General features: G+C 39.2%; 2 protein-coding genes across 10 annotated transcripts in view; both read right to left on the minus strand.

The window, feature by feature from the left end:
* LOC145490539 (NACHT, LRR and PYD domains-containing protein 3-like) overlaps positions 1 to 11,413 on the minus strand; it is an 11,986-nt gene extending 573 nt beyond the window's left edge. The window contains 7 exon segments of the mRNA XM_081469642.1: positions 1 to 528; positions 530 to 1,803; positions 2,553 to 2,863; positions 2,865 to 3,241; positions 6,668 to 10,106; positions 10,837 to 11,006; positions 11,320 to 11,413. The exon segment at positions 1 to 528 is cut by the window's left edge and continues 573 nt beyond it. Coding sequence (XP_081325768.1) covers positions 1 to 528; positions 530 to 1,803; positions 2,553 to 2,863; positions 2,865 to 3,229 — 2,478 coding nt within the window. The 5' untranslated portion in view covers positions 3,230 to 3,241; positions 6,668 to 10,106; positions 10,837 to 11,006; positions 11,320 to 11,413.
* LOC145488912 (desumoylating isopeptidase 1-like) lies at positions 11,358 to 21,779 on the minus strand. 9 transcript variants are annotated; one of them, XM_081467764.1, is made up of 8 exons: positions 20,577 to 21,779; positions 20,259 to 20,280; positions 18,169 to 18,238; positions 17,078 to 17,187; positions 14,601 to 14,768; positions 12,922 to 12,967; positions 12,029 to 12,084; positions 11,358 to 11,391 (listed from the first exon to the last, which is right to left on the minus strand). In XM_081467764.1, the coding sequence occupies exons 1-5, from the start codon at positions 20,653 to 20,655 to the stop codon at positions 14,612 to 14,614; spliced, it is 438 nt and encodes a 145-aa protein (XP_081323890.1). In that variant the 5' UTR covers positions 20,656 to 21,779; the 3' UTR covers positions 11,358 to 11,391; positions 12,029 to 12,084; positions 12,922 to 12,967; positions 14,601 to 14,611. The 9 variants fall into 9 exon arrangements, with proteins under 9 accessions (XP_081323890.1, XP_081323886.1, XP_081323892.1 ...); XM_081467760.1 differs by having other exon boundaries at positions 12,922 to 14,768; XM_081467766.1 differs by lacking the exon at positions 12,922 to 12,967 and having other exon boundaries at positions 11,382 to 11,391.
* Positions 21,780 to 22,122: the final 343 nt, after the last annotated feature.

Genomic DNA, 22,122 nt, shown 5'->3' on the forward strand with positions numbered 1-22,122 from the left:
GTCATTCAATCGACAACCATTCAGATCCAGTTTGGTGACTGCACAAAAATCATTTTCCAATGATTTACAGATTCGTCGAACCCCAGACTGTGTTAGATTTGAATCAATGACACTCAAAGCTTCAATAATAAATGGCTGTTCAGCAAATGTTTGATGTTTTCCAGCGGCTTCTTCTTCGTTCAATGCACTCATCGCATCAGGCAAAAATGAAACAGGAATACAGTCCACATCAGTTAATTTGTTGAATCGCCGAAACCTGAATCGAAGGTGATGTTTCTTAATGACGTTTTTCGCGAAATCGTTTTCTCCATACTCAGCGAGACATTTTACTCTGATAAGAAGACTGTCTCTTCCGATTTCGTTTGATGGCAATAAGTGTTCAAGCATTATTTTTTCCATAAATTCTCTATCTTTCTTCTTCGATAAAATACCAGCCATGAACTGCATAACCATGGACGGCACAGTTCGTGTGGAGGGAATCTCTCTTCTCCTCACAAACCAACGAGCCGCCAAATACTCCTGCAGAGTAAAGGTGTGTGAAACAAAAATGTTTCGTCACTTTAGAGAAAGATTTCCTGAAAGGAGGTCCACAATGAAGGAGACCACTTGCTCTGAGGCTTTTAACCTCATGTGAACTAAACTTTTTCATGTCTTCTTCAACAAAAAGAAACCTGTTCTCCAGAAGCAATTGCGCTGCTAACTCTGAAAGTTTATCAAGCGTATCTTCGGAAGGAACTTCCTTTTTATTGTGGTCCAGTATGAATCTGTTGACGATTTCAAAATAAAGGTCACTTGTTTTGACGGGAAGAGTATCAGTGTTCTTTGATTCCCTTAGAAGATACTCCATGTAGGAACACATCAGAAAACAGAGCACGGGAATGTGGGCAAAACTGACAAGTTCTTCATTCCTCGCGATGTGATCAAGTACAGTGTTCTTCATTTTTTCGTCTTCTTTGAAATACTTTTTAATGTACTCTTTGACCTGTTCTTCCGAAAATCCTGTTATTTCTACATAACGATCAAAGCGAACTTGGGTCTTTATTTTATCAGACTCGTCAGGCCTTGACGTTGTTATGACAACAGACCCAGTCAAAATTTTTCCTTTAATCAGCTTGGCAAACAGTGCAGCCACTGGCATTTTCTCTTGAGTGCTGTTTGGGTACTTTTCATCCAAATGGCTAGCGATGTAATCTTGTTGTGAATACCCGTCATACTCGTCAATGACAATCAAAACCTCTTCAGGATGATTTGCAATGTACTCAAATAAAGATTCATCAACAATCGAGTGATCATCTAGCACTGAAGAAAGGTTCAAGATTTCTCTCAAGGTAACGGGGTCATCTCCCAAAAGTTCCAGCTGACGGAAAGTCAGCAAGTATGCAAACTTGAAATCTGGAATTTCAGAGATTGTGTTCACCTGAAATAATTTGTCGTCAGCCCAGTCTCGAATCAGTTTTTGGGAGAATAGCGTTTTGCCAATCCCTGCCTTCCCTGTGAGAAGAATAGATTTTAGATTGCTATCCCCATCGTTAGCACGGAGGAATATTTCTTCACAATGTTTCACTCGGCCAGTCTCACTCACATGACCGTACTGAAGAAGGCGTTCCTTTCTTCCCAGATCAAAGTCGTCCGCAACAGGCTTTCTTCCATGTTGCATGAGAAGACTAGTGAATATGTCGTCTGTTTTAACGCTGGAAATGATGGAAGAGGCCATTGATTTGGTCTCGCTAAATTCCGTTTGTCTCTTAATTGATGCCTTTAACGCGCTTGTGTATGCAGTTGCATCGGAAGAGCAAACAGAAACTAGCGTTTATACAGTTAGCCAAATAAAGTTGAAACAAAGTTGAAAACAAATCAGTCACGTTTGATTTGGCAGATTTTTTTAGTTATATATGGATGGATTGTGGGCTAATCTGAATGTGAGTTCAGTTTCACCTACGAAATAAATCATGACGTTGTTCTATAAGAGTGATCAAATCAAATCACAGACAAATATTGAAAGCAATCTGGCTGAGTGGTTTATATGGTGCTGCTCTTGTAATGCTGCGGAGGGCCGGTGCCCTCATGGTTAGTGCGCTCGCCTCCCGACCGAATGGTCCGAGTTCGGGCCCTGAACGGGGACATTGTGTTGTGTTCTTGGGCAAGACACTTTACTCCCACAGTGCCTCTCTCCAACCAGGTGTATAAATGGGCACCGGCGAATTTAATGCTGGGGTAACCGTGCGATGGACTAGCATCCCATCTAGGGGGGAGTAGAAATACTCCCAGGCGCTTCATGCTACAGAAACCGGAAAAAAAGCGCCGGCCTGATGGGGCACTTGGCTCGTATGCAGACTCTTGCAATCCGGAGATCTCGGGTTTAAGTCCTGCGCCTTCTTCCATGGAAGGGAAATGCTTTACCTCTCTTTTTTCATTCACGACCATAGGGTGTTTGCTGCTTTTAAAGATCGATACACTTTTACCCATGTTTATGTCCTAGATTAAGATACATGATACATAATTGATTCAAGTTGTTTCAAATAATCCAAGCTAAATTCAAACAAACTTCTGACCTTCAGCACTTGTTTTCCTTTCAGCCTTCACCATTGATTCTTTCAAGTCATCTAGTTTCCTTTCAAACTTTTCTTCGATTCGATCTAGTGTTTCCTTGATGCTGATTTCATCCGTTACCCACTGTTTAAGAAGCTCTTGGTAGTGTTCCTCAAAGTCAGGGTCCATGCATTCAGCCTTCAGATCGTCAATAGCATCCTGGTAACACGTTCCTCCCAATCTCACCGATGGATCCTGGATGTCCTTCCAGTATTGACTGAATGTTGCGTCATCAACTGAAGCTTCGCTGGCATGACCGTAAACTGTGTTTCTGTTCAGGTGATAAATCTGTTGCTGCCGGAAGACTGTCCCAACCAGTGGGTGGGGGAACAAGACCACAGATATTCCTTAGCAGGACCATGAGTAGAGTGATGTCAAAGTTCGTTGATGAAACTGAAGATTTGATGGCAGGATACAGTTTGCCCCATTGTAAAGGATTCAGGACTTTTTTCGTTCGAAGTGATCGCAGTATAGCATGTGCTGGAGGAGTTGACAAGACTATGTCCAGGCTCCCTGTTGGACGCTTCTTGTCAAACGTTTCTCTCAGGACATGTGCACCAATATCTACCAGAAGGCGACATAACCTGGCGTAATTAGCTGTTTCTTTTGTGGAATGAAATGTTGGTGCTACGGAACTCATAGGTTCTGACGTCTAAAAGGAAAAATGAAATGAATCAAGTTAAAGTAAAAGTTAGCTTAATTAAGGTCAATGTAAGAGAGTGAATCCCCCATATAGGCCTTACACCCAAGGTAATCCCTCCTAAGTTATTTTTAGACATAGTACCTAGTTCTTCCGCGGAAGTTACCCACGCGTTGCGTGGACAGCCCAAGCAGGGCGCTTATGGCCCAAGCGACCTTCTCGCAACTGCCTGAGACAAGAATGGCGGGAAATGTGGTGGAAAGCCACTTAGTATATGTTTTGATTTTCTTACGCGGTTACTACTTGTAAACGTTTCATAACAGAGATGTTGTCTGCACTCTCAGCCGTCGTTTTGTTCGGCTGGGCTTTCGTTTACCTTGAGCTCGTTTGGCTGTTCATTCTTTTGTCGTCCGTTCGATTTTGGAGAGTTCAGGCAAACAACAACGGCAATGACAACGAGCACAATGGCTGTATACGCGTGTATTATAAATCTTTGTTCATTTCTTTGCTGTTCTTTCCAAAACAACAAAACTTGAAAACACCACATTCTGCGTAACCTAGAGAACGTGAAGTATAACAACCAATTTTAATTTTTTTTTTTTTTTTTTCGAATTTTGACGCTGTCTTACATACCCTTTTTGGGATATCTCTGACAGTGATAGACCCACTGAATGAATTTAGGCAAAGTCTCGGTTTGAGATTATCTCGTAAAGACCTCACTCTCGGTTAATAAGTAGTTTTATCTTTTTCTCAGCTCGTGAGCGGGCGGAATTCAACAAATCCTACAATCTGATTGGTTCCTGGAGCGGGCGGAATTTTCTCATCCGGACCGCCACACCGGGCGGAATCCGTCGAGTTGATCTATTTTCGTGAACGAATTAGCGGTTATCGTCAATCTTTCGCCCTTTTTACACTTCCATAGACGACTGACTAATCAATGTAAGTTTATCTCTATTCACCTTTAAATGGCAAGGAAAGTCACTGCAAGTAAATTCAACTGAGTTTTTTGAAGTTGTGAGAGTTTGTTTGGCTGTTTGTAGCTCGGCGCTGTAATTGGGCGTAATCCTGTGTGTCTCTTTCTGTGCAATTTTAAGTAAAAAAATGAGTCAATTTCGGTCGAGTTTACCTCTCTGATCGTTGCTGAGAGAATTTCTGTGGAATACACTTAACGAATTTCCTCGCTATCTGCTACTCAATTTAAGGTAGAAAACTCTGTTTTCGAGTGATTCGCAACGACTGACAGAAATTGTTTTCATTGTACAACTTCAAACTTTGCACGAAATTTCACACCGGAAAAACACTTTCGGAGAGGAGAACTTAACTGGTGAACTAAATGCAACTAACACAAAGTAGTTCGAAATAAATATGTTCTTTAACACATCTTTCTTTGTCTAGTATCTGTGTTACTCGTTCGTTCGCTCGTTAGATTTTTTACAAACGGTTTGTAGACGGCACGTAAGCCAATTAAATGACCAAGTTGCGTAAACAAACCCACTTGTAAGCCAATTTACCGCAAGAAAAAATTATTAATTGTTATTGGCCGGTTTAGGGTCAGTCCGTATAGTGAAAAACTATTACCTCGGGCAGCATTTTCAAGACCTCGGTCACAGTTTTTCACTATGTGGATCTCCCAGCCGGCCAATAACATATATAGCATTGCCAAATTTACAACTAGTGCCAATACCAAACAGAGCAAATCCGCACGTTTGTATGAACAATAAAATATATATAGGACGAAAGGAAAAAAAAGACGAGTAGAGCTCATTGACTCGGTTCATTCGCCGAATTTTTTTCTCCCTCTTCGGGAGCCTGTTTACAGATGAATTTTTACAGCTCTGATTTTTTCTCAGACAAAACCAAGTGGCAAATACGTTAGATAATTCACCTTCTTAAGATTACGAATTGAGTTAATGCCCGATGATTTCCGAAATACAGCGATGACCACCGAACCTGTCCGAGAATATGAAAGACTTCCGAAAACGTCCCGAAGCAGCAGAGTGACTTGTGTTTAGGGCAAGATAGTACCCATTAATTTATGTGCGTCTTATCGGCGCTTTAGGCAATCTTGTTATTGCGTTCGTATAAACGTAACAAGCGTAACAAACAGTTAAAGGAATGGCAGACTTCATCAGGGAGTTTTTACAAGTAAGGTTTACAAGCTTGCTTATTTACACAACGTCAATAGGTCTACTATTAATGAAGTGTGTTATAGTGACAAGAAACGCGTAGGTGATTAAACCAAGTTTTACAATTTCACTTCGTGCAGTGCTACTTACTAGTTTATTATTAAACAAAAATTGATACCACCTCTAAGACCAGACCCTACCTAAATACAAACGTGAATTTTTTTTTCGATTATGCAAAACGCCACGTGACTCGTCACGCACGCCTCCCTAACGTTTAAGAGGGAGGAAAGATTGCGTGACGAACCCAAAGAGTCTATTCTTGGGTTGCGAGTGACGTCATCATTTACTAAAATCCAAAACTAAAGAGCCACCAAAGTTATTATCCTCATCAGGCACAAGAAGGCGTAAACTTTATATCTGTTAACAACTTTTCAGCTCAATAGCTTGCGTCGTCTGGAAACAATCACATTTTGAATTTCAGAGTTCTAGCAGTGCATGACATAAAGCTATGAACGCGTTTGTCGAAAAATATATACTTATCTCGTGATTTTTAGCCTTTTTAGAAACTAAAATATTAGGAAAAGTGCTTATTCAAATGTTTGCTTGATCAGCTCGGATAATCCGTCACCTAGATAGCCAAAATAAGTTTCCAGATGCTTACACTATTTTCCGCCCGTTATGTTGGAGTATTTCATCCGTGGAGGTACACCGACATGGCGGCTCCATACTGGGCTCTGTAAATTTGTGCAAAATATTTCGACGAATATTTGAAGTTTGCGAAAACGTGGAGAACTAAAACTTGAAGAAGTGTCTTCTTTATTTGTATCCTATAACATCATAATTTCTTGACTTTATACACTGAATGGTTTTCGAATTACTTTTTTGCTGCGTGACAGTAGTCACAGTACAACCCAAGGATATGTCTAGAAATAAATTAAAAAGGACAACCATTCTGAGCAATCTCTAACAAACTCAGCCTGATCTTGAATACGCAAATGGTGAATTTAATAGCAGACGCAAACGCTGCCCCTTGTATCGAACGCTATTGGCGTCTTCAGACACTATTTTCGTGAAGGAATTTCAGTACAGGAAGTCCGTCAATATTCGTTCTGTAAATCATATCGTATGAAGTGGAAAGAAAGGGCCCAATTCTGAACTCTGCCGTCGCTTCTTGCCAAGGTGAAAATATCAAGCCAACCGCTAATTCGAAGTCGACAAAAGAACTCAAAGAAGAGAGATATAGCGCGATCAAAGAAATGAAAGTTCACGAGTAAGTTTACGTAAGACGAAACAATAGTCTTCGTTGTCTTACCTTGATGGCTCAGTCAGAACTCCAGGATCGACACTTAGCAAATTTAATCGTTTAGATATCGAGGAGATAGTTTTGTTCCGGGTTTTGTTCATCAGATGGTTGTGGCAAGAAACGACAGAATCCACAAAAAACAGGAACATAAAGCGCTGCTGTAAGCATATTCCTGATCAGTGTAGCATGACATTGCGAAATTTGCAGCTTTTAGTAACCTTTTCCCCTCCAGTCAGTAATTGACAAAAGAAAAAAACTCAGAAAATAAACCTCCAATTTTCATGACCTATCTTTAAACGTCAAGAAACCCTTTTCATCTAAAGGAGTAGAGAAATACATGATTTTATAGATATTTTTCCTTTTTAATGGGTGATTTTCTACGTACGTGACTCATGCTGGTTGATCGCACGATTTCACTTGACTTCTCCGGGGTGCGAGAATGAAAGTGACAACAACGGTTTCCCTTTCCCCCTAGGAGGCTTCTTTATCCAGCGGGGAAAACAAACTGAACATCGGGGAGATAACTAGGCGCACCGGACATGTTTCGCTGCTAATATCCTTATTATTCCTTTGCTGTCTCCTTTACTTCTCTCTCGTTTTGTACAGAGAACAGAGGGACAATTCCCTTTGGCGTCTAGTACCCCACGGGTCTCCCATATGAAAAGGTCGGAAATTGGAATTAAACTCCTAAAGGAAACCAATGTAGGCGTGCCTAGAGCTTTATTTGGATATTTTATCTCTAAAAGATACCACTTAAAACGGAATAGGCTTGATTACCAGCCGCTGTTCGAGATAGGAGCCCGCGCTAGTAGAGCGAGAGACCAGCGGAAATCGAGTCTAAAACCAAAAAAAAAAAGTTTCACTCATTATTTCTTCGAGTGCACCCTAAAAACTACTTTGACAGCTAAAAATAGTGGCGTTTCGTCATCAACACCCTAAGTGAGACCAGAATCTTTGATTTTTACCCCTGAGCGAGACGACAAGCATCCCCGACCTTTTTATGTGGGAGTTCACCTTTTCGAGTTGTGAACACGATGCAAGAGCCCTTTTCACCGTTATCTTTTCTCAGTTGCATTTCTATATAATCTAGCACGTATGCGAGGCAATTTCGGGCAATTTTGTAGTTTCTGCCCGAAATTGCCTCGCAATCACGTTGGATTGAACGAGAACACAAATGAGACGTAAACCCTTGCTACGCAGGCTAGAGGTGCCGAGGATTCGCTCTGTAGGTAACTACGTTCTTCAACTGTTTTCAGAATTATTAGAAATGAAAATAACAAAGAGTTTATTCACGGAGAGTCTGATAAAGCAGGGATATTTACAAATGTTTTATTGCAGTCAATTGAAATAATAGCCCTAATACCTGATCATGAGTTACAGGAAAACAATTCTTTTAACTTCTGAATAAAAAAGTTGGATTGTCATGATAAAATATTCATTTAAATAATTGCACAATGCCAAAAAAAAAAAAAAAAAAAAAAATTCAAAATAGAAGTTTGGAAACAACCGTGCAGGGCAATGAAACAACACTGGCGCAAGTCCGTGACTCGTCACGCAATGTTTCCTCAGTTTGCGTTACGCACCAAAAGAGGTCTGTCGTGGCCTACCAGTCAGAATCTACGAAATCACAAGTAACGTTACTTGGTAATTTTTTTCATCACGTGGAATACGCTAGAGTGGGACAGAACTACCTCTGGTACAAAGTGCGGGAATGTAAGAGATGATATTGATTTTGATCTAACATGGCGGTTACTCTACCCCGGCAATTCTCAGTTGACAATAAGCTCAGCGTCGAAGAACGAGTTTCTTTAGAGAATACAGATATAGCTGCCAGATCTAGCGCATCCAGATCTAAGTGCCGAGTATGCACTATCACTTCAAAAGGGACTACAATATGCAACATTCGATACCACCACAGATGAGAAAAAACCTATATGTCTTCATACAGAGACTAAAACGTCTCCAAAACCACACCCACTGGGCTGTCGCATGCCTATATTTAAATCGTCTAACAGAACTATCACCCCCCTTCCCCCCTCCCCACCCCCAAAGACCTTATCCAGATAAACGTTATAAATGTGTTTCTTTTAAACAAACCCAACCTTGTGCTGGAAGAACGTCTTACTCAGACAGGTTCTCCCACGCTGATTTTATGCATCAGTCAAATCCAGCAGTACCCACCCCAGCCCCCGGGTAATAGCTGGGCATTTGCTCGCATCTTAATCCCAGAGGTGGGCGTTTGCCTTCTTTGTTGCTCTCATCTCAGAGTATTCGACCCACTTACTTGTCTCACCCCCAAAAATTCACTCTGAAAAAAAGTTCCTGAGAGCTGGCCCAGGTGAGGGGTTGGGCACTACTGGATTTGATTGATGTATTACTTTGTACAACAAAGATATTTAAGTTTTTAAAAAAAATGGGTCTAACATTTCAAACACACTTCCATATTATGAATGTGATAAAGCCCTAGAGGGGGAAATCATACAAATACAAATCACGTACAATTCTACACCAGTTATGCTCTTCTTCAGGGAATTCACAAGTTTCAACAAGATGATGTATAATTTACAATATTTCCTTTCATCTTTTATCATCTACAGCTCACAAAAATAATTTAAGCAACTTCATCCACAATATATTATCTCTCCCTAAAATAATTTCAGCCATAATGCTGATAAATTATACACAATCAATAAATTCCAGGAGGCGGGGTGGGGAACTCCCATACAAAATGACGGCGGTGCTCGTCATACCTCTTAGGGGTTGAAAACATGGTTTTGGTACCTCTCAGGGTGTTCAGCCTCAAAAGGTCCACAGCAGGAGCTTTTGCGTTACCTTCTAGGGTATTGAGGGGAAAAAAATATGACAAGAGATAATGTGTTATGTATCAATTGGTATCTCTTAGGTACACAAAAGAGGATCTTGGTACCTCTTAGGGGTTCTTTTCAAAATTTCCAACAAGTACCTCCATCTTTACTACACGGGAGTCCACCCACCGAGCTTTTAATCTGCCAAATTAAACATGAACTTGAACCATGAATGATTTATGTACATGCAGACTAATTATGCTATTGGCTTCAGTTCAACTTGACAAATAAATTAAATGGATTGGGCATTTACAGTATCTCTTTACAGATGAGGTTCTACTGCTCTGTCGATCACGAACAGAAGGGGCCCTTTCCATGAGTTGGTCTTGTGACCAGATCAAGAACGACAATCACAATGACAATGATTTAAGTCTTGTACTGAAAAAATCACCATTAAAATGAAACATTGCCAGATGTAAAGGCTTCTTTCATCTTCTCTGTCGCACAACACCAAGTTGCACTAGCTATGATTCACCACACAAAATTGTCTCTATCACAATGATTCTTTGTGTCAGTGTTACAAGTGACTCACGTCTGGTGAACTATTTGTGACCACGTCATTTGATTCTGTTACAGTGCCAGGACTAAAAAGATGCAAAAATGAATTTTAGCAAATAAGGGAAAAAAAAAGATGAAGCAAAGTGAAACTTTCAATGTGCCCATCAACATGGCAGTTGCAACTCTCAACCCATTACTCCCTACGAGCGCCATTTGGCACACAACGTCATAACTTTGTGAAAATTTGAGGGAGGCAGCGCGGCCGAGTGGTTAGAGCGCCGGATTTTAAATCCGTAGGTCCCGGGTTAAACTCCCGTTCTGACCGCTAGCTGATGTTGTTCTCGATAGCCCCGAGTTCAACTTCTCGGCTGTGCTTGTGAATAGCCAACTGGTCTGCCTCCCGCCAGTTGGGATTCTTAACCTAGTTATGTTTATTTGAATACTTATTTATCATTGTTTGTTTACATTGGTCCTGAAAAGCTATTGTTCCGGGGTATACCTATAATATTTGAAAATTGATACGTCTTGGAAGATTTTCGGTTTCACATTTTAAAACAATTTCTCCCAAAAAACTACCTCCTTCCTAGCTGCTGATGTCAGTTCTTAAATAAGCTGATCAGTGGCTTTCAAATGGTATATTGTACACAAGCAGAAAGTCTTGATTTGCTGATTTCGGAAAAACTGCCATTCGCCTTAGGGGGTAAAGGGTTAAAAGGGGTAGTAACTATTTTTCCGTGTTTCTCTATCTGCCAGGGATATGAAACTTCGTTTTATCTAAGCAGCACTGCTTCTTGCAAAGACATTATCATGACTTACTACTGTGTTGTTTTCGTTAGTTTCTTCTAACAAAATGATAGGAGGGGGAAAAGGCGATGGAGGTGGAGGTGGTATCATCGGTTACCAGCTGGCCTGGGAGGTACTGTTGTTCCCGTTTAAACCTGGAGAGTGGGGTGCTGTACTTGTGACTTGTGTCCTGACTTGGTTTCCTAAGAGGGGAAACAAATAAATATATGTTACAATTATTATCAAGAAGCAAGACTCTCCACAAGTGTCAGACTGGAGCTGTTCATGGTCTTATAAGCTGACCTCCAAGCTTGTCTAAGCCAGAACTTAACCTCTGCAAATATGAGGGTAAACATTAACAAAGAAGACTACACGGAATGACTGTTTTAGCTCTTTTACAGCTTTAAGAATGATTTTTCAAAAGAAATTGTGTTGGAGATCAAAATTTAATTAGAGAAACTCCAACTAACAGAATAACTTTTACCAACATTTACCAACTGTAGAGTTGCCAACTACCTGATTGGTCGAGAGTGTCCACAGACGGTAAATTATTAGCTTCTAGTTAGTTCTCCAAGTCACCAGGATAGTCTGGAGGAGGGAAATGCAAGGCATCAGGTCCCACACTTGAATAACACTAACGAGTTGTGACCAGCGTTGGTCTCTAATGGAGAACAAGGATACAATCTACCGGCAAGCAATGTATGACTTACAGTGGAACTACAAAAAGAAGGATATAATACAGTTAATACAATTAATAAAATATCTTTAATTAGTTAATATTTATTTCTTCTATTCCTCAGTGCATGACAATTTGACTCAAGTCTTTGAGCACTGGCTCAAAGGGTGTGTTAACACAACACTTCTTGTTCTCTTAAGCTTACACTCCAAAGGAATACATGGCAACCTCTATGGACAACCACACTTTGAGCTTGATGTATGATGCATCAGATCTTGGTGAGCACATACAAAGTCAGGCATACATTAGTGTTTTTCAGGCCACTTTCAATGGTTTTGAAACACAGTGCTTTGAAACTACAGTGAAATTCATGATTGGCCTCCTTATTATCAGGGGTCTATATTGTAAAATGAGGACTTTTCAGGGAACCAATCAGAATTCTCCCTTTCATTGTGGAGCAGTTTGCCATGTAATAAATATTAATATATGTAAAACTTTACAATTTGCTATGATTAATAATTATTGTCTCTAACCTTGTTTGAAACTTACCCAGTTGTAACAGCAAGAACTTGATCAGTATATTAGCAGCAGGAAACCAGCCAGATCTGCAATTAACATATGAAACATATCAAGTTGAAATCACTTATAAATTGTCAGTATGATAGAAGTGCTTGCCATTTTTGTGGTACAATTCATTTCCTTATAAACATTTTATACCAGTAGGCCTGCATTTCAAATAAGCACCCTGTCTTGAAGTACAGAAAGTAAAATTTAGCACCCCAGGTGCTAAATTTAATCATCACGGTATTAATGATCAAATAAAATCTATGATATTGTCATCTCTAATTGCAAACATATAAATTTTTTTCACTGCCAAAAGAGTACTAAATAAGTAATGTCAGGTCTGCATTCAGGCCTTAAGTGGTTCATCAGGCCGGTGCTTAACTCCAGCTTCTTTAGCATGAAGCAACTATGACTATTTCTACTTTCCCCGGTATGGAATGCTAGTCTATTGCAGGGTTACTTCCAGCATTAAACTTGCAAGCAGAGAGAGGCACCGTTAGATTGAATTGTGTCTTACCTAACAAAAGAACACAATGACCCTAGGCAGGGCTAAAACCCACACTGCTTGATCTGGAGTCCAGCAGCCTACCCTTAAGGCTACCGTGCCTCTCTCCATTCCCACCAGGTCAGGTTCAGAGAATCCAGTGCTGGTACATGTATGACATGTACATGTGCTACTTATTAGAAGACAATATTAAAGTATAGGAGACTTCATGAAATTTCTCAAACATTTTATATATATATATAACCTGCACTATTGTATGACTCAAATTATAACTAGTAAATATTTTAAATAATCCTGACCATGGAAGCAAAGTAACTTAAATGCATCTTCTTTACATCACATAATGCATGCATGCACAAATGAACTGACTTACAGCAATTTCCTTGTAAACATTAGGTTTCCTCAGCACTGCACTTTGACTCATATTGAGAGAAAAAAGAATAAATTGGTCTTAGGAATGTATTTGTTTTACTTGCCCTGCCGGCTTTTCTTCCTTCTGTCATTTCTTCTTTTGTTACCCAAAATAAGGGGGGCCCAGGCTCCTCCCCTAGATCCGCCACTGATTTACACGTAGTCTAAATTTTGTCCTTGATTTTTGTGAATCTCTCTATGCTACAAAGTTCTTCTACTTTAAAATTAGTGTAACACCTAGCAAGTAATCAGAGGGTCCCCTATACCTCTTCTGAAAACAGCTTCACACAAAAGTAATTGGCCTTTTCACGCATCACGAAAAATTCGAAAAACAGCTTCACATGCACAGAAAAAAGTAAGCAATCACATTTCATGCGAAAACGCAAAGGCTGAATCATGTTTCACGTAACAATGCAAATTCTATTCACGTTTCACAAAACATACAAATACAATCATTACAAAAATGTATCTGGCAATACTGAAATGTACCACAGTAGATATAGCTGCACATGGCCATATTTTGATAACTTCAGACTCTCTCGTCGTCAGCATGTCTAGATCTTTTGTGGATTGGGTATTATGCATGTACAGTGGAACCCCGTTAATACGGACACCAAGGGGACATGCCAAAGTGTCCGTATTATCGAGGTGTCCGTATTGGCTCTCAGATAAAAAGTCACGGACACATGTTTTATCGATACCAAGACTAAGGCAGACATTTTTTACAGCAACAAAACGTTGTTTTGATTGAATGTAACTGTAAAATTAAACTATGGAAACCTTATGGTCATTTAACTATAAAGGTTGACAATGTAGACTGCAGCTAAGTCATGCACGAGGTCACCAAGCAATAAAGATGACAATATGAATAAAATATGCAAATGCTACCTTCGTGAAGACAAAAGAAAGAATCCAAAAGACATATTAACACTTTGTTGACATATTTCAGTTATGACATCGAAGCGATGGTTGAGCAGACATCAGTTAAGGCTGGATAGAGTGTGGATACTGACAGATTAACTCACCTTTTCCGCAGAACCCTCCATTTTCTGCCTTTTCTTGATCGAAATGGCGTGATACCCCGCGTGTGTGACACAGCGTGACAGACTAGATTCTAGGCCCTCCTGGTTCACTGTTGCTGTGGCTAGTTCTCAGTCCTCCATCCTCACGCGCATCGAAAGATGTCGAGAAAGGCAGGCCATCACACTTTTTACATCCAGTTTGGTGAAGTTTATGAGCTTTTATGACGTTAAAATCTCCAAAAATGTGAAAAATTATTCCCACAAAAGTCGATGGTTCACAAATCACGCGAAAGTAAATGCATTTTTCATGGATCACGACAAAATCGAAAACCGGTTTCCCGAGGACGGAAAAATATAGATTCACAAATCACGGGAAAAAAAATCCTCATTCACGCTTCACGCAAAGAAAAAACACCCATTCACGCGTCACGAAAAAAGTATAGGGGACCCTCTAATCAGTAGCAGCTTAAGATTATTTGTTACAAACACCTTTTGAGAGCTTGCAACAACCTGCATCTAATTTTCATCAATTACTGGATTTAAATTTTGCAATGACTATTTATTTAATACTGTAATTTTGCAGTGACTAAGTACTACACTGTGCTGTATCAGTACTCACCAGCCATCAGGCTAAAGTGCCAGTCCAGTCTGTGCAGAAGGAGTATCTCTTGGTTCAGATATTGTTCCTGGGCCTCTTGACGATGTTGCCGAGCCTGATACTGATGTCCCTCCAGATGGTCTCACTGATATGGAGTCAATAATGGGTCTTATCATCTGACCAAAGGAACTAAAAAAGAAGTTCAGCACTTAGCTTATAAAAATATTGTGGTTATGGACATATATATAATCAGATCAAAATACTTCAGATCCAAAAGGTAGCTTTTGCAGGAAGTGGTTTATAGCATTAATCTTAAGACCAAATAAAACTAAATACATGGTAAACTGAGCCACCCTTCAAATGTTGAACACATTAATAAAAAAAAAAATGTATTGCTATTGAAATGTTAGAATGTGACTACTTGACAGGTCACCTTCAAATTCAAGAAAACTAATCAATTAAGTCATAAGCTGAGAACAAGTAAGGGTTGTTTGATATGAATACATATTAAATACTATTAGCTCCTCTGACTGTTATGTACACTCTACAGAATATTTCAGTCCTTCAGTCGGTGAACTATTATAAATTTCACTCGGGAAATTTAGCTTGAAAAATTGTTTTAAGACAACTAAAGCAAAACTGTTGAAAAGTAAACAAGATTTAGGTTCCAAACTAACCACCAACAAATGGCAAAGATTCCTGAGAGGTATGCTTCACTTCACACTTTTTGTGGGTTTCCAATAATACTTTGGTGTAGAACTATTGTTCATATTCTTCAATGTTAGTGGTTGATACATATGCATTGTAGATGGCTTTAAATCCTTTGTTCTCGAATAACATTCTGATTGGTTAACTCTTTTCAAAGTGGCCCAGTCCACCAAGTCGCACTGTAAAACCTTTCTGGCAAACACCAAACTACTGCAAACATACCGTACGAATAAAAGCTTATGTGCTGAGAACTTCTGAGGGATTTACATGTAATACCTGAATATGTTGAGGTATCTTATTGCCTGTCAAGAACATGGCAACTTCTGAAGAGAAGCTATAAATATTATTGCAGTCATGTTCAAAAAGGTGGTAAATTGTCAGCACTGTTAGGATTGAACAACAACAACAAATTATGGACGTAAATAAATTAAGTACATATTTGTATTTTACAAACTTTAAGTTATTGTGGCACTTATTACAAGTATAAATTACTTTATATTTCTTCACCACAATTATTCACATTTAGTGCCCCCTTCCTTCAAAATAAGTAAAATGCTGTCCCTCCCCCCCCCCCCCCCATTCAAAGGCATTTTGTAATCAGCACCCCTGGGGGTACTCCTTTACATAAGCTATGTAGGTATGTGCGGCCCCAAAGGGTATGGTTTTTCAGCCGTTTTGGTCATAAATGGGGTATTGATTTTAGCCTTTTGGTCATAAATAGGGTATGGTTTTTGAACTCTAGCCTTGATATAGGTATGTTTTTAAAGAAGAAGCCACTTTTTCATCATTATTGAAAAGAAAATTAACAAAACCCTTATTATAAGCTTCACAAATTATGTTTACGGTAATTTAACATTGGTCTTAACAAACTTATTATAATGCAGGTCTGAAAGAGGGTTTTGATTTAATGGTCAGGTCATAAGTAGGGTATTGAATATTTGTTCAGGTCCTAAATAGGGTAGGGAATATCGCAGATTTTGGTCACAAATAGGGTAGGGTTTAGGGAAGTGGGCCACACACCCCCACCTACCTTTTCTGGCAGTACCTCCCCCCCCCCCCCCCGGGTTAGTACCTTATTCTTAATCGGCTACTTTACAACAAGTTTACATAACTTTGTAATAAATGTACTAGATTAAATGGTAATTATAATTAAAATTTATACTGCATAGTTTCTGTAAAGATATTCAACTGCAGCACCTTACCATAACCTATTATTAATAATTAATATCAAATTAAAATCCCATTAAATAACATTCACTGAATATTTTTTTTGGAGGAGAATGATTTGTTAAATGGTAGTTTTAGTCCCAGGGGGGTACTCCTGATTTCAAGTGACAGGGATGATCGAATGGGGGCAAAAATCAAAACCCAAAAAAATCCCTAGGGCTTCAAACAAAACCCCCAAAAATCCCTAAGGCTTCAAACAAAACCCAAAAAAATCCCTGGACCAAAATATAACCCCAAAAATATACCATGCCAAATTTCCAAGGCATGAAAATTTCCAGAAAGCATTAAATGATATAACATGAAAAATAGAAACATTAGTCATGGAATGTTTGTGTTTATTTATCCATCAAACCATCTGGGAACTATCATGAATCCTCAAACTGTTTTTAATACCCCAAAAAATCCCTACTTAAATCAAGCTACCCAAAAAAATACTTGCCAAAATTTTCCTACCCCTAAAAAGTCCCGAAATTAAAAATTTCAAGCCTCAATAAAATCCTTCGATCATCCTTGTCACATAAAATCCAGAGTACCCCCCTGGGATTTTATAATTAGTGACAAACCGAAAATTTTGTTGTTCAATTCCACTTAAGAAATCCATAAAAACATCTTGGGTGACCTCTGTGCCTCCAAGATCAAGCTCCTTGTCTGGGTTACCAAGAATTGTCCCACCCTCAAAAAATCAATAATATTATTGTTACACAACATTAATTGAAGAATAATATCAGTTATAAGAAAATCAGACAATATCCATACCTCCCTCACAGAAAGGAAGGCCCCCTCTGGAAATTCTAATTAAGCTTAATCAGACATTACTTTAAATCTTTTGCCTATATGCAAAGAACTGCCTGCCAAACTTTCTAAGTTTGAAGGTATTCAAAGCAAATGTTCATAGTGGAGTCCTTTTCAGCAAGATGGCAGCCATTTTGAATTCTTGTTTCAAATAGTTATTATGGGATGCTTAGGGAGCAAATACATTCTAATTTGCCCCCGGAACATCTCATAATAGAATTCAATTGAAAATGGTCACTGCATAATTTGCTGAAAAGGTCCATAGCAACACTGAGCAACATTGGTACTCAGATCCAATTTCAAATTGGTAACATGGCAACTAGCCTACACCTTGGAAGGCCTAGATAAGCTGGATCATGTGCACTTAACACATCCACGGTTGGGTCAATACCCTCAATCGATACCTTCGTTGGACCCTCAATTGACACTCCATCGACATCTCGATCGACACTCGATCAACATTTTGATTGACACTCGCTCAACATCCCAATCAATACTCGGTCAACCCTCAATCAACACTCCATCAACAATAGGTCAATAGTCAGCAGAATGTCAACTGACTCATATGTATTAATCAAACATTAGTTGAATCTCTACCAACTGTCAACTGAGACGTTGATCTGGTGTCGCTCTTAAGTGTTAACGACATGTCCATCGATTGTTGATCAAGTGTTGATCGAGGGTCCATAGAAGATATTGATCGAGGGTATCGATCGACACTCAACAGCAGACACCGAGTTTAGTTAACACGATCCGATACGTTTTATAGTGGCCAACTCTTACAGCATGCTTCAGTTGACAGCCAGTCACTACAGACATAAACCTACAATACAGTGTGCGTCTACATGTGTGCAACACTTACTGGAGAACAGCTGGATATGCCATCACCACCACAAAAGAATTCTCTATCATAGCAAACCAAACCTGTACGCCTACAAGTCGGAAAACAAATTTAAATTAAGGCCCAGTCCCCTTTGACTTATGTACAAAGTGCTGCTGTCACAGTGATTTGGGTATCCCTGTGTTTTGGGTACCCTCGTACCCAAATCCCTAGTGTTTTGGGTACCCAAAACACTGAAAGCATTAAATATCACAGACTGGGGCATGTGAATCCCTCCTATTATATTTTTCCATTAAAGCAGTTTGTTCTTCGAAGACATGTATAAAAAATGCAAATATAGTAGACAAGACTAAGTCCTTTGAACACTGGGAAAGTGGGATACCCAAATCCCTGGTGATATGGGTATCCCTTCCCAATATGCTTGCTTGTTATGATTTCTTTAATTCAGGGTAGCCAAATCAACCAAAGATAAAAAGGCAAAGCTAACTTACAAAGACAAAAGTCATTCCAATGACAAAAGGACTTAGAAATGCTAAAATGTAAGGGGCCCAAATCCCTAGTGATATGGGTATCCCTTTCTAGAGTGTTTGTTTGTTATCATTTCTTTAGTTCAAGGTAGCCAAATCAACCGAGGATTAAAAGGCAAAGCAAACCTTTTTATCTTCGGTCGATTTGGCTACCTTGAACTAAAGAAACAACAACAACCAATCATATTGGAAGGGGATACTCATATCACTAGGGATTTGGGTATCCCCAAGGGTCTGCCTGTGACTCACATTGCTCACACTGTGACTTGCATGGCTCACTGACTCGCATAGTAGTGAAACTCTAACCCCAACATTTTAGCATTTCTAGTCCTTTCCTCATTAGAATAACTTTCATCTTTTTGTTTGCTTTTCCTTTTAATATTTGGTCAATTTGGCTCCCCTGAATTAAAGAAACGATAACAACTAAACATATTGGAAGAGGATACCCATATCACTAGGGATTTGGGTATCCCTTACATTTTAGCATCTCTAGTCCTTTCCTCAATGGAATGCCTTTCGTATTTGTAAGTGTGCTTTTCCTTTTAACCTTCGGTTCATTTGGCTATTCTGAATTAAAGAAACGAGGACAAACAAACTCTCTGGAAGGGGATACCCATATCACTAGGGATTTGAGTATCCCCTACAGTTTGGCATTTCTCTAGTCCTTTCCTCTCTTGAAATTGCCTTTCCTCTTGGTAAGTTTGCTTTCCCTTTTTATCTTCAGTGGATTTGGCTACCCTGGATTAAAGAAATGATTACAAGCCAACACTTCGGAAGGGAATACCCATATCACCAGGGACTTGGGTATCCTTAACTTCTATTTGTTTCCCTATATCCAAAGATTAGCCGTGTCTATGTTATTTAGATTTATTTTGGTTTTGTCTCCGAAACGAAAAACTCCTTTAATGGCAAAGAGAACTGTTCATCAGCAAAATCTACTAGGAGGGATGGTCAAGGAAAGAGCAACATACAAGTCTAAGACAAAGTTTATCTCTGATTGGCAACATACACAGAGGTCAGTCACAGCCTGAGATCTGCATATTGCGTGACGGTCACATCTCAGTGTGCTCAGTGTGTTCGTTGGCATATTGATTAAATTCAATCACCGCACTATCCGAGGTTTAAAAAGCGCCTTTCTCGTTTAAAATGACGTGCATTTCAAGGGTTATCGATAGGCACAAAGCGCATGTTTACACAAGGATCTTTGGCGCGTGAATCCGGTGTTGCATTTCGTTATAACTGCGGACTCGGATCAGACAGTCTGTTAGCAATTGCGACTATTTTCAGAGACGTATTGTGTTTATATCAAGCAAAAGAATGCTTTAATTGATTGAGCGAAAGCTTCGTAAGAAGATAAATGGGTTTTGAGCAGAATTGCGGATGATTTCACTTGCCCCAGTTTTACGCTTTCAGTGTTTTGGGTACCCAAAACACTGGGATACCTAAATCACTGTGACACCGCAAGAAATTTACTGCACACTTGATATAATGCAAACAAGGAACACAAATAGGTCACATTTATGTCCAAGGAAAATAAATTCAGGTACAAATCAAACTTAATAAGCTTATGGCAAAAGCACATACCAAACTCCATCAATTCTCTTCCCTGCGAATGAAAATGTATAAAGACACAAGTTTTAGCTTAGTTTTAAGTTGTGTTAGGCATTAAACTGCTGGTAATTGATCCAGTTGTTTCGAAAAATTGACTTCATCTATTTTCATACCTTTCCTAATAACCTTCTAATCCTTCTAAATTTATCGGTTTCGGGCACTTTTGCTAAAGCTTAAGCTTTAGCTTATACGTCATGACAAATTTAACCTATTTGCTGAGTCACACAGCCGCGTAAGAAAACGGCATAAAGAATACATAATCTTCTCACGAAACCCATTGTACAAACTCACCGAGTAGAAGGGGAGACAGTTGCCTGGCTAAACCCCTGGAAATATCATATACATACAATTTGACTGGAAATTTCTCCATTGAAAAAGCTTAGCATAGCCTGACAAATTACGTTGTTTATTTGTTTTGACTCGAGAAAAACCGTCGGGGACTGGTGCTAGAAGAGGAAAAAGCGAAGAAGAAAAGACCCTGGGAATGAGAAATCGGACTATTCACCAACCAAAACCAGCTTGTCTTTGTCTTCACTGACCCTTCACTGTATTACATTTCTAAGCTTTGATTTTAACTTGTTGGATCCACTGTGCATTTAATATGTCTGGAAGATAGCACGGATTGGTGCACAGACCGACGACTCTTAAAAAAGTTTTTTTTTTTTTGTTTCATTGCCTGCCCACCCCCCTTCCCCAAAAAGAAAACACCCACCCCAGTCCAGTCACTGAATATTTCGAACACACCATGACACACCCATCCAGCCAGCTCCACCTCCTCCCCCGGTAGATATAATGCCCTAGAAATGAACGAAGCGAATGCCTTTCTTCGGGAAGTTGAGACATTTCTGCCGGGAAAAGAATGGATATAAATTTGCAAGACACTAGAAAACGTGTTTAAAAAACGCCTATTTGATGCCGTTGTGGTATCTAATGGACCAGTAAAACCACAATTTTTCTACAGGCCCACAAGAATAAATTATGTAATGCCTTGTAAGCATATTTACCGCAGTGTATATTTCAGTAGACCTTTAAGAGATGGTTTCAAGGTTCGGCGCATTTCTATATTATTATTTTATTCGCCTGTGCACGCTTTTTGGCACAGGCCCAGTTTTTCATTGTTTAAGGTGGTATGGTACCCTCAATATGGACCAAAAAGTTTGTTTAAATATGGTGAAGAAAGATCAATTGTGTGCTATTGCACTCAAGAAGAGAAATTAAATTTCTAGTGTTTTACTCAAAATGGTTGCTATGGAAACCAGCCACAGCCTTTTGAAGTAGTGTTTTATAGTATTGACGCCAACACTTCCTGCTCTTTTACAAAACAAGAATTGACTGTCAAATAAGCATATCATGTAAGTTTCTGTTTTGTTCTGTGCAATGAACCCAAGTTTTGACAGTTAAGGTGGCTGAACACAGTTTTTGATAACTGTGTTTCATTCACCTTTTTCTCTAAACCCCTTGATCTCTGGGTCGCCAAAAATGGCAGCAAGCAAGTTAACAACACAAACTTTAGGTTTTTGATGGTTACGCTGACGTATGTGCCGTTGCTATGGCAACACGAATAAAAATAAACAGGCCTTTAAAATCGGTTTTGTTTATTTGCAGAAAATCTAGTCACTAGATTTTCTTTATAATGTACATACAAGCTTGTAACGATTCTCATAAGTTAACACCATTTTGCTAATAATTTAACAGAGAGATCTTTAATTATCCGTTGTTGAAGGTTTACTGGAATATCTAGAGTTTCCTTTGTTAAAGTTCAATTATTTTCAATACTCCAGCTACTTATTTCCTAAAGTGTTTTCGTGCGAAATTTCGTAAAATTCTAATGAGTGGT

Source organism: Orbicella franksi, chromosome 6 (genome assembly GCF_964199315.1).
Source record: "Orbicella franksi chromosome 6, jaOrbFran1.1, whole genome shotgun sequence".
NCBI classification, from domain to species: domain Eukaryota; kingdom Metazoa; phylum Cnidaria; class Anthozoa; order Scleractinia; family Merulinidae; genus Orbicella; species Orbicella franksi.